This window comes from Hemitrygon akajei, chromosome 3 (genome assembly GCF_048418815.1).
Source record: "Hemitrygon akajei chromosome 3, sHemAka1.3, whole genome shotgun sequence".
NCBI classification, from domain to species: domain Eukaryota; kingdom Metazoa; phylum Chordata; class Chondrichthyes; order Myliobatiformes; family Dasyatidae; genus Hemitrygon; species Hemitrygon akajei.
In genome coordinates, this window is record NC_133126.1 from 88,718,744 (window position 1) to 88,732,061 (window position 13,318).

Genomic DNA, 13,318 nt, shown 5'->3' on the forward strand with positions numbered 1-13,318 from the left:
TCAGATCTGTGCAGAATTACTTACGTGCCGACAGGCAGAAGATCCTGTGTGTTTCAGCATCAATAGAAAAGCAAGGGGCCGGTTATACAACCTTCCTCACAGCTGGAGATTCCATTCATTGCTCCATATCGGAGCAGCTGCTCTGAAGCAGAGACAGGAACCGGCAAGAAAAAGCGCAGCGACCCATCATTTAAATATAACAACGAGGGAGAAGGGATTATTTATCTCAGCTGGAAGCAAGGAAGTTGCTTGAATAGAAATATATATTGAATATTCTTGAATTTTCTGCATGGCTGTAATATTGTTTGCTAAACTTGTATAATTGCCTCATCGTTTATAATGAACAAACGCAGAAACCTGAATTGCAGGAGGGCTGTGAATTCCATTTTAGCTCATGGCATTTTGTGGTTCAGTGATGTGGGCTGCTATGGGGAACCAGGTTCTAAAACAAGGAGCGCTTGACTGAGCTTCAAGCTCTGCCTCTGTCACCAGGAAGAAGGAAAATTCCCCCACATGTTAATATCAAAGCAGGCCTCAGCAACTGAACAAGGGCATTACAAGAGTAAGCCAGGATGGAGTTAACCATGGTAACTGTAAGATATCTCAGCAGAAAGTGAAAAAGAACTGAAACAAGCGGAGATGAAAGGCAAATACATAATCCTAAATCTTTACATACAAGTCAGAAGTACCCTAAACAGTTCATGAACACAGTGTGGTTGGTAGGGCTCACCTGTGTATCCACCACCTCCTCCTCCAGATGTACAAGCTCCACCACCCCCTCCAAATCCACCATGTGTTGCCCACCCCAGCTTCTCCAATGCCCGGGGGCACGCACTGCCCCCAGTTGCACCTTCCGCTAGAGATTTTCCTGACCAGGGAAACTTTGTGACATCATTCCAACCTCCGCCTCCACCTGCAGGACAGAAGTTCCAAGGAAAGAAGTTAAGACGAGGACGAACAGTTCCACCCATTCCCGATAATCCACTGGACAACCATATATCCCTTAAACAATAGCTATGCTGGTGTGACTTGGAAACTAGGTGTTGGAATTGTCACTTGTATCCCCAAAGCTGGAGCTCAGTCTATGGCTGACTGAGAGTGGACAGATCCTGCCAGGATCAAGTGTTGCTCAAACCTTTGACTTGCAGAGTTGCAGAAAGCCTAAAAGCACACTGCCAAATGTATCCCCATCAGCTCTCTCTCCCAGTGGGAAACAGTGACAGGCCTGTCCCACCAGTACCGTCCCCCCATAATTTACAGTGACAGACACGTTCCCACCAATACTGCCCCCAGTGACAGGCCTGTACCCCCAGCTTTTTAGCCCAGTGGTAGACCTGTTCCCTCCAGTATTACACTGTGATAGACTTGTCCCTACTGGTCTGTTCCCCAAGGGTTTCACACTGTTTCCACCCCACTTGCTACTGACCCAGTGGGTTACACTGAGAGAGACTTGCTCCCCACCAACGCAGTCACGCAGTCCTCTACGTTGTTGGACTTCTCCCCACCTTTACCTAAAAAATCTGTGTGCGCAGTTTTTGAAATGTTTAAGATCATGAATGGACAATAAATGTGGCCTTTTCAGTGTTGCTCTCATATCAACATCTTGTTACCAGTCGGTGATCATGAGGACAACAACCAACAAACAAAAACAAAGTAAGGCCAATACATTTGTCCCTCCAAAACGGGCTGCAGTGTCACCTTTGAAAAGCGTATGACAAAATCTACGGCAGAGATTCGATGAACAAGAGACTAACAAGATCTTCATAACACACTAATGAGAATTCTCGGCCTATTTCTTTCCTCTCACTGACCTGCTGCCCCAACTTGGCCATTGTATCCAGGCACTGATGTATCATTTTCATATTGTTCCGTTACATGGACATCCATCGAGTAACTTGGGTCTTCCAGGTACGCCTTTCCTCCCCCGCCTGCCGCAATAAGCAATGGCACTTGTATGCCATTCTCCATCTGGATAAAGTGACAGAGTTCAATTGCTTCACATAACTGTTTTGTTCTGCAGAAGTGTTCTGGTACTTGGCTGTAGCTTCAAAACATAGTACTTGTGTAATCTTAGAGTCGTAAAGGGTAATACCGTATAAAAACAGGCCTTCTCCATGCTGACCACAGCATCCTTCCTGCTAATTCGAGTTGCCTGTGTTCGGCCCATAATCCTCCAAGCCCCTCCCTTCCATGGATGCACCTATCCAAATGCCTCTAAAATATTTCAGTTGTACACACCTTGATCACCTCTTCTGGAAGCTCATTCCAGGTACTCACTATTCTCTGTGTAAAAAGTTACCTATCAGATCCCTTTTATAAAAAAAAATCTCTCTCTCCCTCTTACCTTGCATCTGTGACCTCTAGTTTTTGACTCCACAATCCAAGGGAAAAGACTGTGACTGCCCGCCTTGTTAGTACATTACTGAGTGAGAGCTGTACTGTCAGAAATGCTTCTCAATTTCATGGGTTTGCATACAATGGACTTGGCTTTTTTCACTATAATTGTGTTCACCCTTGCATAATTTGCAATCAATTTATATTTTTCTTGTAAATATTCTGCCTATGATGCTACTCCAAGTTTTCCGTTACACCTGTGCATACATGTACCTGGGCACTTGAAAGTTAACTCTAATCTGACTTGGTCAACTTTGATTTGGGAAAGAAAATCCTCAATAACATCAGGTACCTGATACCACAGAGATATTTTAATGGAGACGAGGGACTTCTCTTCAATGTCTTGACTAACTAAAGACTTTTGTGGCAGTTATGAGTACTCATTTAAATACATGCATATGCATGATGTTCTCATTTACATAAGTGCATGAGTGTGCAAACATTCAGTTGTCTACCTCAAAAGAGTTTGTATACCTTAAAAATGTATGTTGCTCCACCACCTCCACCTCCACCTCCTGCCCATTCTAACATGGCTTTATTACTGTTGTAGTCATCTTCAATGATGGAAGATTCTCCCAAGCAGATCTTCTGAGTCACTTGGTCTTTCTGAAGAGAGATGCAGAAATATTATTAGCTTCAAGATTTTGCTGGACATGCTCAGCCATTCTACAGACTGTAGCTTGCTCTTAATATCATATAATAAGTAGAAACTATGTAAATATGAAGAAACAGATGCAAAAGGATATGTTGACAGGTTACATAGTCACAGAAGAACAAGAATAGACCTTTTAAACTATTTCACTATTCACTGAAATTAGAGCTGATCTCTGATTCGACTCCTACACTTGTTTTTACCCCCATTTCTCTAATACAACTTTTTATCAAGAATCTACCAACCTTAGGCTTAAAACTATCTGATTGAACATCAATTGCTAGTTGTTGAATATATACACTTCGTTTATAGAAACATTTTCCTAACATCATATGGAATAAAGTCACTCAAATATTATCTGGCTCAGTGTTTCTCCAGTAATTCCACTGCAAGCTTACCCATTCTTTGGGGCACTCCTTTGTTTTCGTGGATGTTTGTGAAGAAAAAGAATTTCAGGATGTATATTGTATACATTTCTCTAACATTAAATGTACCTGTTGTAATGTTGACTCAGTTTTACTCTCTCCACAGATACTGCCTGATCTTTTGGGCATTTCCAGCAGTCTCTGTTTGCTTTCAGGAGGAGCTTTGACCTGTATTTCACAGTTTTTAGACGCCTCTTTGTCCTCTAACTCCCTTCATGAATTAATCACCATGTAGCTCTGTAAACATTCAGATTATTTTTTAACAAGATGTTGGTGACTATTGTGTTAGTCTTCATCACCCTGCTTTAGGAACAATGCCATTAAGCTGGAAAAAATGCAGAGGAGATCTACGAGGGGCTGAGTTATGAAGAGGGGTTGAGTGGGCTGGCTGTTTACTCACTGGACTGTAGGAGAATGGAGAGGGGGATGTTAGAGAAATGTGTAGAAGCCTGAGGGGCAGAGGTAGGGTGAATGCAACATCTTCCCCCCTCCCTGCCCCCCCAAAGTTGGGGAATTGAGAACTAGAAGACATAGTTTTAGGGCGAGATGTGAAAGACTTAATAGGAACCTGAAGGACAACTATTAGAGGAATGAAAGCCTCATTACAGGATGCACATGGAGGCTTTGGAGAAGGAGCAGAAGAAGTTTACCAGGATACTGCTTGTGGCATAGAGAAAGGTAGAATAAACATGGGTTCCTTTCTCTGGCACAGCAGAAGCTGAAAATTGACTTGATAGGAGTTTCTAAGGTGAGGGTGGCAAGCACAACATCGTTAGCACAAAGCTCTACAGTACCCGCAACTTGGGTTCAATTCCCGCTGCTGTCCATAAGGGGTTTGTACGTTCACCCCGTGACCATGTGGGTTTCTTCTGGGTGCTCCAGTTTCCTCCCACTGTCCAAAGACATACTGGTTGATAGATTAATTGCTCATTGTAAATTGTCCTGTGATTAGGCTAGTGTTAAATCAGGGGTTGCTGGGCAGCAGGGATTGAAGGGTTGGAAGGGCCTATTTGCCCAGTACCTCAATAAATGTTTGTCTGTCTGTCTAGGTGCCATATCCGATGTGGACGTTGGTGACCGTGGTTTTCCATACAGATCTATCCCTTGTTCTTTGGATGACTTCCATTTCCTCGATGTGTAGCCACTTGGCTAGGAGTTTCATGTACATAAGCCGAGGTCTTCCTCTAGGTTTGCTCCCCTCGATCTTTCCAGAGAGAATATGAGTTTTTCTAGTTCATCTTTCCACATGACGTGTCCTAGGAATCTGAGTTGTCTTTCTCTTATTGTTGGTATGAATGATCTAATTGCTTGGGCTCTTCTGAGAACTTCTTCATTTGATGTGTGTGTGGTCCATGATGTTTTTAATATTCTCCTGTAGTACCATAATTCAGCTGCTTCTAGTCTCTTTTCCATTGCTGGGGAAATGGTCCAGCATTCACTTCCATAAGTCAGGATAGAATAAATGTAGCACTGCAGTATTCTGTTTTTAGTGTACATGCTCATCTTTCTGACTGTTATATGGTCTTCATTTTCTGGAAAGCTTCTTTCATCGTTGCTATTCTGTATTTGATATCTGCGTCATACCTGCCATCACTTGTTATTTGGCTGCCAAGATATCTGAATTTGTTGACTTGTTTGATGTTTGCATTTCTGATCTTGATCATGCATTGTGGGATGTTTGTCTTTCTGGAGATGACCGTGCTTTCTGTCTTCTTGGTGTTGATTGAGAGGCCTCTGCAATTACTTTCTGCTGCCACTATAGTGAGTAGTTCTTGAAGTTTTGTTTCTGAGTCAGCTATTAGTATGATGTCATCAGCATATCTGATGTTATTTATATTATGGCCTCCGATTGTGAGTCCTTTGATGTCTTTGATACTTCTCAAGATATTTTCACTATACAGGTTGAATAAGTCGGGTGAAAAGACACAACCTTGCCTGACTCCTCTCATGATATTCACATACTCACTCACTTCTCCTTCTATTCTGATGGATGCTGTTCGGTCCCAGTATAAGTTTCTTAAGACACATTTATCTTTCCCATCTATGTCAAGATCTTGAAGCATTTCCAAAAGATCTTGGTGTCTGACAGTGTCAAAAGCTTTTGTATAGTCGATGAAACATAGGTAAGATGTCTTTTTATACCTGGATGCCTTGTTCACAGATCATCCGTAGCATGAAAATTGCATTTCTGGTTCCAGTGTTTTCCACAAAACCGCATTGTTCTTTACTGATTTCTGGTTTTATACAGCGTCTTGCTCTCATCGTGATTACTCTGAGAATAATTTCTGCCACGTGGCTCATCAGGCTTATTTTACAATGTAACTCACATTCTGTTGCTCCCTCTTTCTTTGGAAGTGAACACTGATTTACTTAAATCATCAGGTATCTCCCCCTGATCATAGATTTCATTTGCTATTTCTGTTATTTTCTCTATTCCAAAATCTTCTAATGCCAGTACCATTTCAACAGCGGTGTTGTCTGGACCAGTTGCCCTGTTATGTTTTGTTTTATTTATGGCTGTTCGAATTTCTGATTTTAGAATGTTAGGTCCTTCAAGATTCTTCTTTATGTTTGGTTTTTCTCCTCTTTGGTCTTCAAAAAGTTCTTTTATATATTCTGTTCATCTTTTTAGGATTTCCTCTTTGCTCATAATTAAGTTGCCGCCTTTTGCCTTGATGCATCCACTGGCTGAGCAAGGTAATTTCCCCGTTAGTTCTTTAATCTTACTGTGCATCATCTTTGTTCCAGAGTTATGGGTTTGTAGCATTTCTATCTCTGAGCATTTCTCATCTAGCCATCTGTCTTTAGCTTCTCTGCATTTCCTTCTTATTGTCTTACCAAGTTGTTTGTATTCTTCGCTGTCTCTTGGTCTGTTTTTGTTGTATCCTGGGCATGAGGATAAACTACACCTGGCTGTGGAGCATTTGCTTTGGGTGATGAGGTTACCATCAGCCACAGCTACCTGCAGGTCACCCTCAGGCAAGGTGTAGCACCTGTTAGCCTCCCTACTTGGGTTACAGTGAAGGTGGATGAAGCAGAAGGCAAGTTGTGCGTAACACAATTGATGGTTCCTGCTTCTCAGACGCTGAGTAGTAGATCCTTTTAATAAGACAATGGTCACAGTCACCCGTCTTGTAAAGACACTGCATTGGAAGCAAGCAAGGGGAAGCTACTTCTTGTATTTCATCCCTACTACAACCATGGTTAATACACAAACGTAAAAGACAACAGCATAAATGGGATCCCAGTACCAAATAGTGCGGACACCTTGCTCGGTACGAGATATCATGTAAACAGACAGGTGAGCCCGGATCGTCATGCCACTGCTGTCTGCAAGAACCAGAGACTGCGAATTGCCACTTGGAGTGTACGAACCCGGCACCAAGCTGATAAGCTAGAAAACGTAAAATTAGAAATGATGAGACTAGAAGTCAGCATCCTAGGCCTAAGTGTCATACAATGGAAAGGCACTGGAGTATTTCCAATCAGACGACTACAGAATGATATACTCTGGAGGAGATAAACATGAAAAGGGTGTTGCAATCATCTTAGACAAAGAAACATCCAAGAGCCTGCTAGGATATTGGCATATCTCAGACAGAATGATGCTAATCAAACTAAAAGGACAACAAAACGACATCTCTATCATTCAAGTATATGCACCCACAATGGCAGGCTCAGAGGAAGAAATCGATGCCTTCTACTACTCCCTAGACAAAGCACTAGAACAATGCAAACCACAAGAAGTCATCATAGTCATGGACGACTTCAATGAAAAAGTTGGTAAGGGAAGAGAAGACCATATTGTTGGAGACCAGGGATTGGGAGAAGAAAACAAAAGAGGAGAAAAGCTTATATCATGGTGTAAAACAAGCAATCAGATAATCACCAACACTTGGTTTAAACGACATCCAAGAAGGAAATGGACATGGAGAAGCCCAGATGGGAACAACAAAAATCAAATCGATTACATAACAATCAATAACAGATTCAAAAATTCCATAACTCAATCCAAGCTTCTGACTCGTCACCATCATCCAAAACTTTCACCATCATGCCATCGTGGAACTGCTGAACAATCATGATGAATCTGCTAGGGCAGCCAAACTTCTCCATTATCTTCCATAAGACATCTCTGCTGACCGTATCAAATGCCTTGGTCAGATCGACGAAGGTCATAAAGAGGTCACTGTGCTGCTCTTGACATTTTTCCTGGAGTTGGCGTGCAGCAAATATCATGTCGACAGTTCCACGCTCTGCATGGAAGCCACACTGGCTTTCTGGGAGGAGACCTTGGAACCGTCCACGTACCAGTCATTTGCAAAATGGAAATAAAATTAAAGAAGCCAAAAAGATCAGAGCCACTGGACTATCAACAACTACAAAACAACCCTCATCTGAAAACAGAATACACAATCAAGGTGAAAAACCGTTATCAATTGCTGCAGGATGAAGGAGGCAAATCTTCCTGGGACATACTGAAGGAATCCATGGTTGAAGCTGCAAAATAAACCATCACACAAAAAGTGTGGAAAAGTACGAAGAAATGGATAACTGAAGATATAATACAATTGATCTCAAATAAATATTTTTTTTTAATTAAAGATTATAAGAGGCATAGACAGAGTAGAGTCTGGTATCTTTTTCCCAGGTCAAAATATCTAATATAAGATGGCATGCATTTAAGGTGAGAGGGTATAAGTTCAAAGAGAGGCATGGGGCAAATGTTTTTTTTTACAGAGGGAGTGCTGGTGCCTAGAATTTGCATCCCGGGGTGGTTGAGGAGCCCCCGCCATCATGGGGAGAATTTACAAGATCCTTATGTACAGCGGTGGAATTGAACCCGGGTTGCTGGCACTGTATACTAACTGCTACACCAACAGTGGTGCTCCAAATAAATAAATAATGTTTAAAAAGCACACAGGTACTGGGAAAGGAGAGGCTGAGAAGGAAATGGGTCAAATGCACAATTGGAATTAACTTAGATGGGCAGCTCGGTCAGCATGGACCAGCTGATCTGAAGGGCTCATCTCTGTACGACCCTATGACCTGTGTGAACTTGGATTCACCCTATCGGAGATATTCACTCTGTCCTATCAGTACTTCCTGCTCCCTCTCAACTCCAGCCAAGTGGGTCTCACCCTGACCTCCAGTGCTGTTTGTTTGGAGTTCGCATGTTCTCCTGCATAGGACTTTTTCCCTGGGTGCTCTGGTTTCTTTCCGTTTCCCAAAGATCGTAGCGGTTAGCAAAATGCCACAGCAGCACAGCTGACCCAGGTTCAATTCTGCAGCCATCTGAAAATTTCTGTAGATTTCCCCTTGTGTGGATGAATGAAGGAATCTGGGGAGGTTTGGGAAGGGAATATAGGAAAATAAATGAGGCAATGGGATTGATGGGGTTACTTTGAAATCTAGTCTAGATTAGATGGGCTGAATGTCCTATCTGTGTTATAAGTTATTTATTTAGAGATACAGCCAGCGTAGAACAGCCCAGCGACTCACCTGTATAAATATGAGAAAGAGAGTTAATGTTTCCAGTCAGAGGCCCTTGTCATAACTGTAAAAGTTAAATGAAAACAAGTTTCTGACTGGAAACATAAACTCTGTTTCTCCCTCCACGGTGCTACTGCCTGACTTTCAGATGTTTCCAACATTTTCTGCTTTTAATTCTTTGCTTCACTCCTGATCTGAATGACCACGCCCTCTGTGCACAACGTAGGGACCTTGGACGAGTCCGGCCCCACTTGCTGTCTTGTCTGCCCTACTCCACACTGGCTCTCTCACACCCAGCCTTGCTGACACACTCTCAGGGATTTATCAACATAGAACCAACTCACAATGTCATCAGGCAAAATGTGTGGAGACCAGGAAGATTGTAAAGTCTGAAGATAAAAACCAAAGAACCCTGCACTCCAACACTGTCAATCCATTGAATTTCATAGGATGTATATTCAATACACGCAACTGTGCATCACTTACAGTGGATATACTTAGCTCAGCCATCAATCCAGAGTGATTAAAATCGTGGATGCACGGGGTAAAAGAAGGCAAGGTAACTTCTCAAAAGGGGAAGTAAACCCATTGAGGGGTACAAAATCAAGGATAAGGAGTTTAAAACTGTGGAATTCAAGACCTCAGGACCGTGAAGCTCTTCTGTTGAACATTCAAAGTGCTCTACTTAGGCTCTCTGGAGAAAACCATGAATCATTTCACAGGAAAAAAAGAGTGATGCAGTTTGCTTAAAATGACCCAGAGCAGAAAAGTCAGGCTGTAGATTGTGCTCCAGCTTCAAGTGAGATACGTTTGATTGTCATTCATCAGCCAGTAGTACATGGATTCTGAACGAAGAGGAGTTAATGATACGACAATACATCGATCCTAAACGAGGAGGAGTTAATGATACGACAATACATTGATCCTGAACGAGGAGGAGTTAATGATACAACAATACATCGATCCTGAATGAGGAGGAGTTAATGATACGACAATACATCGATCCTGAACGAGGAGGAGTTAATGATACAACAATGCATCGATCCTGAATGAGGAGGAGTTAATGATACGACAATGCATCGATCCTGAATGAGGAGGAGTTAATGATACGACAATACATCGATCCTGAATGAGGAGGAGTTAATGATACGAGGATCCTGAACGAGGAGTAGTTAATAATACAAGGATCCTGAATGAGGAGGAGTTAATGATACGACAATACATCGATCCTGAATGAGGAGGAGTTAATGATACGAGGATCCTGAACGAGGAGGAGTTAATAATACAAGGATCCTGAATGAGGAGGAGTTAATGATACGACAATACATCGATCCTGAATGAGGAGGAGTTAATGATACGAGGATCCTGAACGAGGAGGAGTTAATAATACAAGGATCCTGAATGAGGAGGAGTTAATGATACGACAATACATCGATCCTGAATGAGGAGGAGGTAAGTGCAATGAATTTGCTACAATAATCCATGACAATCTCTGACCAACCAGCCAAGGACATCGAATAATCTGAGTGCTCCCATCGGCCACACACTACACAACAGATCCAGCTCTGACTTCACTGCCGACAAAGCAAGATAGCACATCACAATTAAATCTGAGTCCTTTCAGAAATAGAAATACTAGGTGCATTAGTGGAACCTGCTCATGTTTTGGATTAATGACCCTTCCTTCTCAGAGTTGGCTGAGTTCTTTCAGCATTTCAGTTTTAGTTTCAGATTTTGAAACTCTAGTTAGGCTGCATCTGGAATTCTGGTCACCCTGTTTTAGGAAGGATACGGAGGCTTTGGAGAAGGTGCAGAAAAGGTTTACCAGGATGCTGCCTCAATTAGAGGGCATGAGCTATCGTGAGAGGCTGGATAATCTTGGGTTGGGAACATCTGTGTCCTTTTCTCTGGAGCAGAGGAGGCTGAGGTTTATAAAATTATGAGAGGCACAGATAGAGTGGATAAACGGTATTATTTTTCCCAGGGTCAAAGTGTGCAATACTAGAGGGCATGCATTACAGGTGAGGGGGAAAGTTTTTTCTTACTCGACTGGGTGCTGGGAATGTGCCACCAAGACTGGTTATGGTGGTAGATATGATAGAGTCATTTAAGCAGCCCTTAGACAGGCACATGAATGTGCAGGAAATGGAGGGATACGGCCCATGTGCAGTCATAACGGATTCATGTAACTAGATATAAAGTAATGATTAGTTAAGCACAACACTGTGGGCAGAAAGGCCTGTTCCTCCATGGTACTGTTCTATGTTCTACTCTGTCAAGATCGTGCTTTAGGCTTAGTTGTTTTCTGGGTTTTGGAAACGAGGCGAGTTAGGGATTTAGAGGCAGTGATGAGGGGAAGTTAGACATCAGACTATGGTTTTAGGCACAGGGATATGGAGGAGTTAGAGGTCTGACCTCCACTCCAGGTTCAAAGGTCAGAGATGTGGGTAGGTGACAAAGGACATCTGGAGTCAAAATCTCAGCTCTATCCTTGAAGACCAGCAATGTGAACATGGAATGATGAACATGTGGAGTCTACGTCTTCGCTCCGCACTCGAAGGCCAGCAACTTGGAACGGTGATGAAGGATATCCCTCAATGACCGTCTGTCCCAGAACTGGACGTCCATGCAAGCAGGAGACACAAGGGCCAGTCAGTCCACGCACCTGGAGTTCGAGCCTGAAATTTGGTATCCTGTCACTGGCTAGTCCAGGGGTTGATACTGAAGACTGGAGCCTGAAAGTTGATCAGAAGTTTGGAAATCAAAGCCAGATGGCTGAAGCTTGAAGACCAGAGTCTGTCCAGGAGTCGGAGGACATTCCATGTGTGAGGGTGGCTTGGGTGGGGGGGGGGGAGGGAAAGTGGGACTTCTTTGCTGTTGTTCCATGTTGTTTTGTCAAGCATTGTGAGCATGTTATGTCAGTTCAAAGTTCAAAGTAAAATTTATTATCAGCATACATACACGTCACCACATACAACCCTGAGATTCTGTTACTGCGAGGAATTTGCATGGGAATTTGTTGCATCCCTAGGTGTGTTGGTTGTAATTGCAAATGACATTTTCCACGGAACGTTTTGGTAAACACCCTGGATCAGCACCTGCAGTTTTATATATTTTCTATGGATCCTATTCAGACCTGATGCTTCATTCCAATGCCCTAATGGGGTGCTTTGCTCATCTTCCTGCCCTCGGTGCATACCCTCTGTGAGTAAACCATTCAGTTGCTCTGATGCATCTGGTATGAAAGACTATCCACTTACCCCAGGGCAAGCATCCTCCCCTTGCTGCCCAATGAGGATATAAAGAAGTTCATCCTTCTCCAGATGAAAGATGGCTGAAATGATGATGCCATGTGATCTCTTGTTGCTGTTCCGGGCTCCTTTGCCCCCTGCCGCTCCGTAAGCAAACACCCTGGAGAAGAGGGATTGGAGAAGGACAAATGAGATCAGGAAGCTGGGACTAACATTCAGGTTTGCTGGATTGGGTACTGCAACTACTGGCTTAATCCTAGTAGAACTACACCTGGAAGTAACAGGTATCATTGATGAAGCCAGTATTCAAATAATGTCTTCAATTTTGATCACCCTGTTGCAGGAAAGATGTGATTAAATTGGAAAGAGTGCAAGAAAGATCTACTGGACTGTGGCCAGGACTTGGACTGAGTCATAGGGAGAGCATAGACAGACAGGGCCTTTACTCATTGAAGTAGGGGAGACTGAAGAGTGATCTCAGAGAAGTACATAAAATCATACAGAGCATAGAGAGGGTGAGTGCTCTCTTCGCAGGGCAATCAAAAACTAGAGTGCAAAGTTTTAGGGTTAGAGGTGAAAGACCCTGAAGGGCATATTTTTTTAAGAGGACATAGGTTAAATTTTATTTATTTATTGACAAACAGAGTGGAGTGGGCCCTTCTGGCCCTTCGAGCCACTCCACCCGGCTATACACCAATCTAATCCTAGCCTAATCATGGGACAATTTACAATGACCAATTAACCTTGAGGGTAAAAAGTGAAATATTTAAGTGGAACCCGAGGGCGAGTTTCTTCATTCAGAGGGTGCTGCAAGAGTGGAACTAGTTGTCAGTGAAAGTGGTGGATGTGGAGTCAATTCAACAGTTATGAGAAGTTTGGATAAGTACATGGATGGGAGGGCTATCGTCCAGGTGTGGGTCTATAGGACTAGGCACGATAACTGTTCAGCATGGACTAGATGGGCTGAAAGGCCTGTTTCTGTGCTGTAGTGTTCCATTATGATTCTATGACTGGGATGAAAGGATTAAGCGGATGTAAGAATCTACAGGATTCAGAAAGACCAGCAGTCTCTGGCTCAGAAGCCCACCCATTCCTTGCCCCAG

The 13,318-nt window shown here is 43.0% G+C and overlaps 1 protein-coding gene across 3 annotated transcripts in view; it reads right to left on the reverse strand.

The window, feature by feature from the left end:
* The window catches only part of ltk (leukocyte receptor tyrosine kinase), a 187,524-nt gene that overhangs the window by 69,090 nt on the left and 105,116 nt on the right, over nt 1-13,318 (reverse strand). For all 3 annotated transcript variants that reach the window (XM_073040302.1, XM_073040303.1, XM_073040301.1), the window contains 4 exons: nt 12,225-12,375; nt 2,869-3,000; nt 1,812-1,968; nt 731-913 (listed from right to left, as the gene is read on the reverse strand). In XM_073040302.1, the coding sequence (XP_072896403.1) occupies nt 731-913; nt 1,812-1,968; nt 2,869-3,000; nt 12,225-12,375 (623 nt within the window). The remainder of the gene's footprint in view (nt 1-730; nt 914-1,811; nt 1,969-2,868; nt 3,001-12,224; nt 12,376-13,318) is intronic.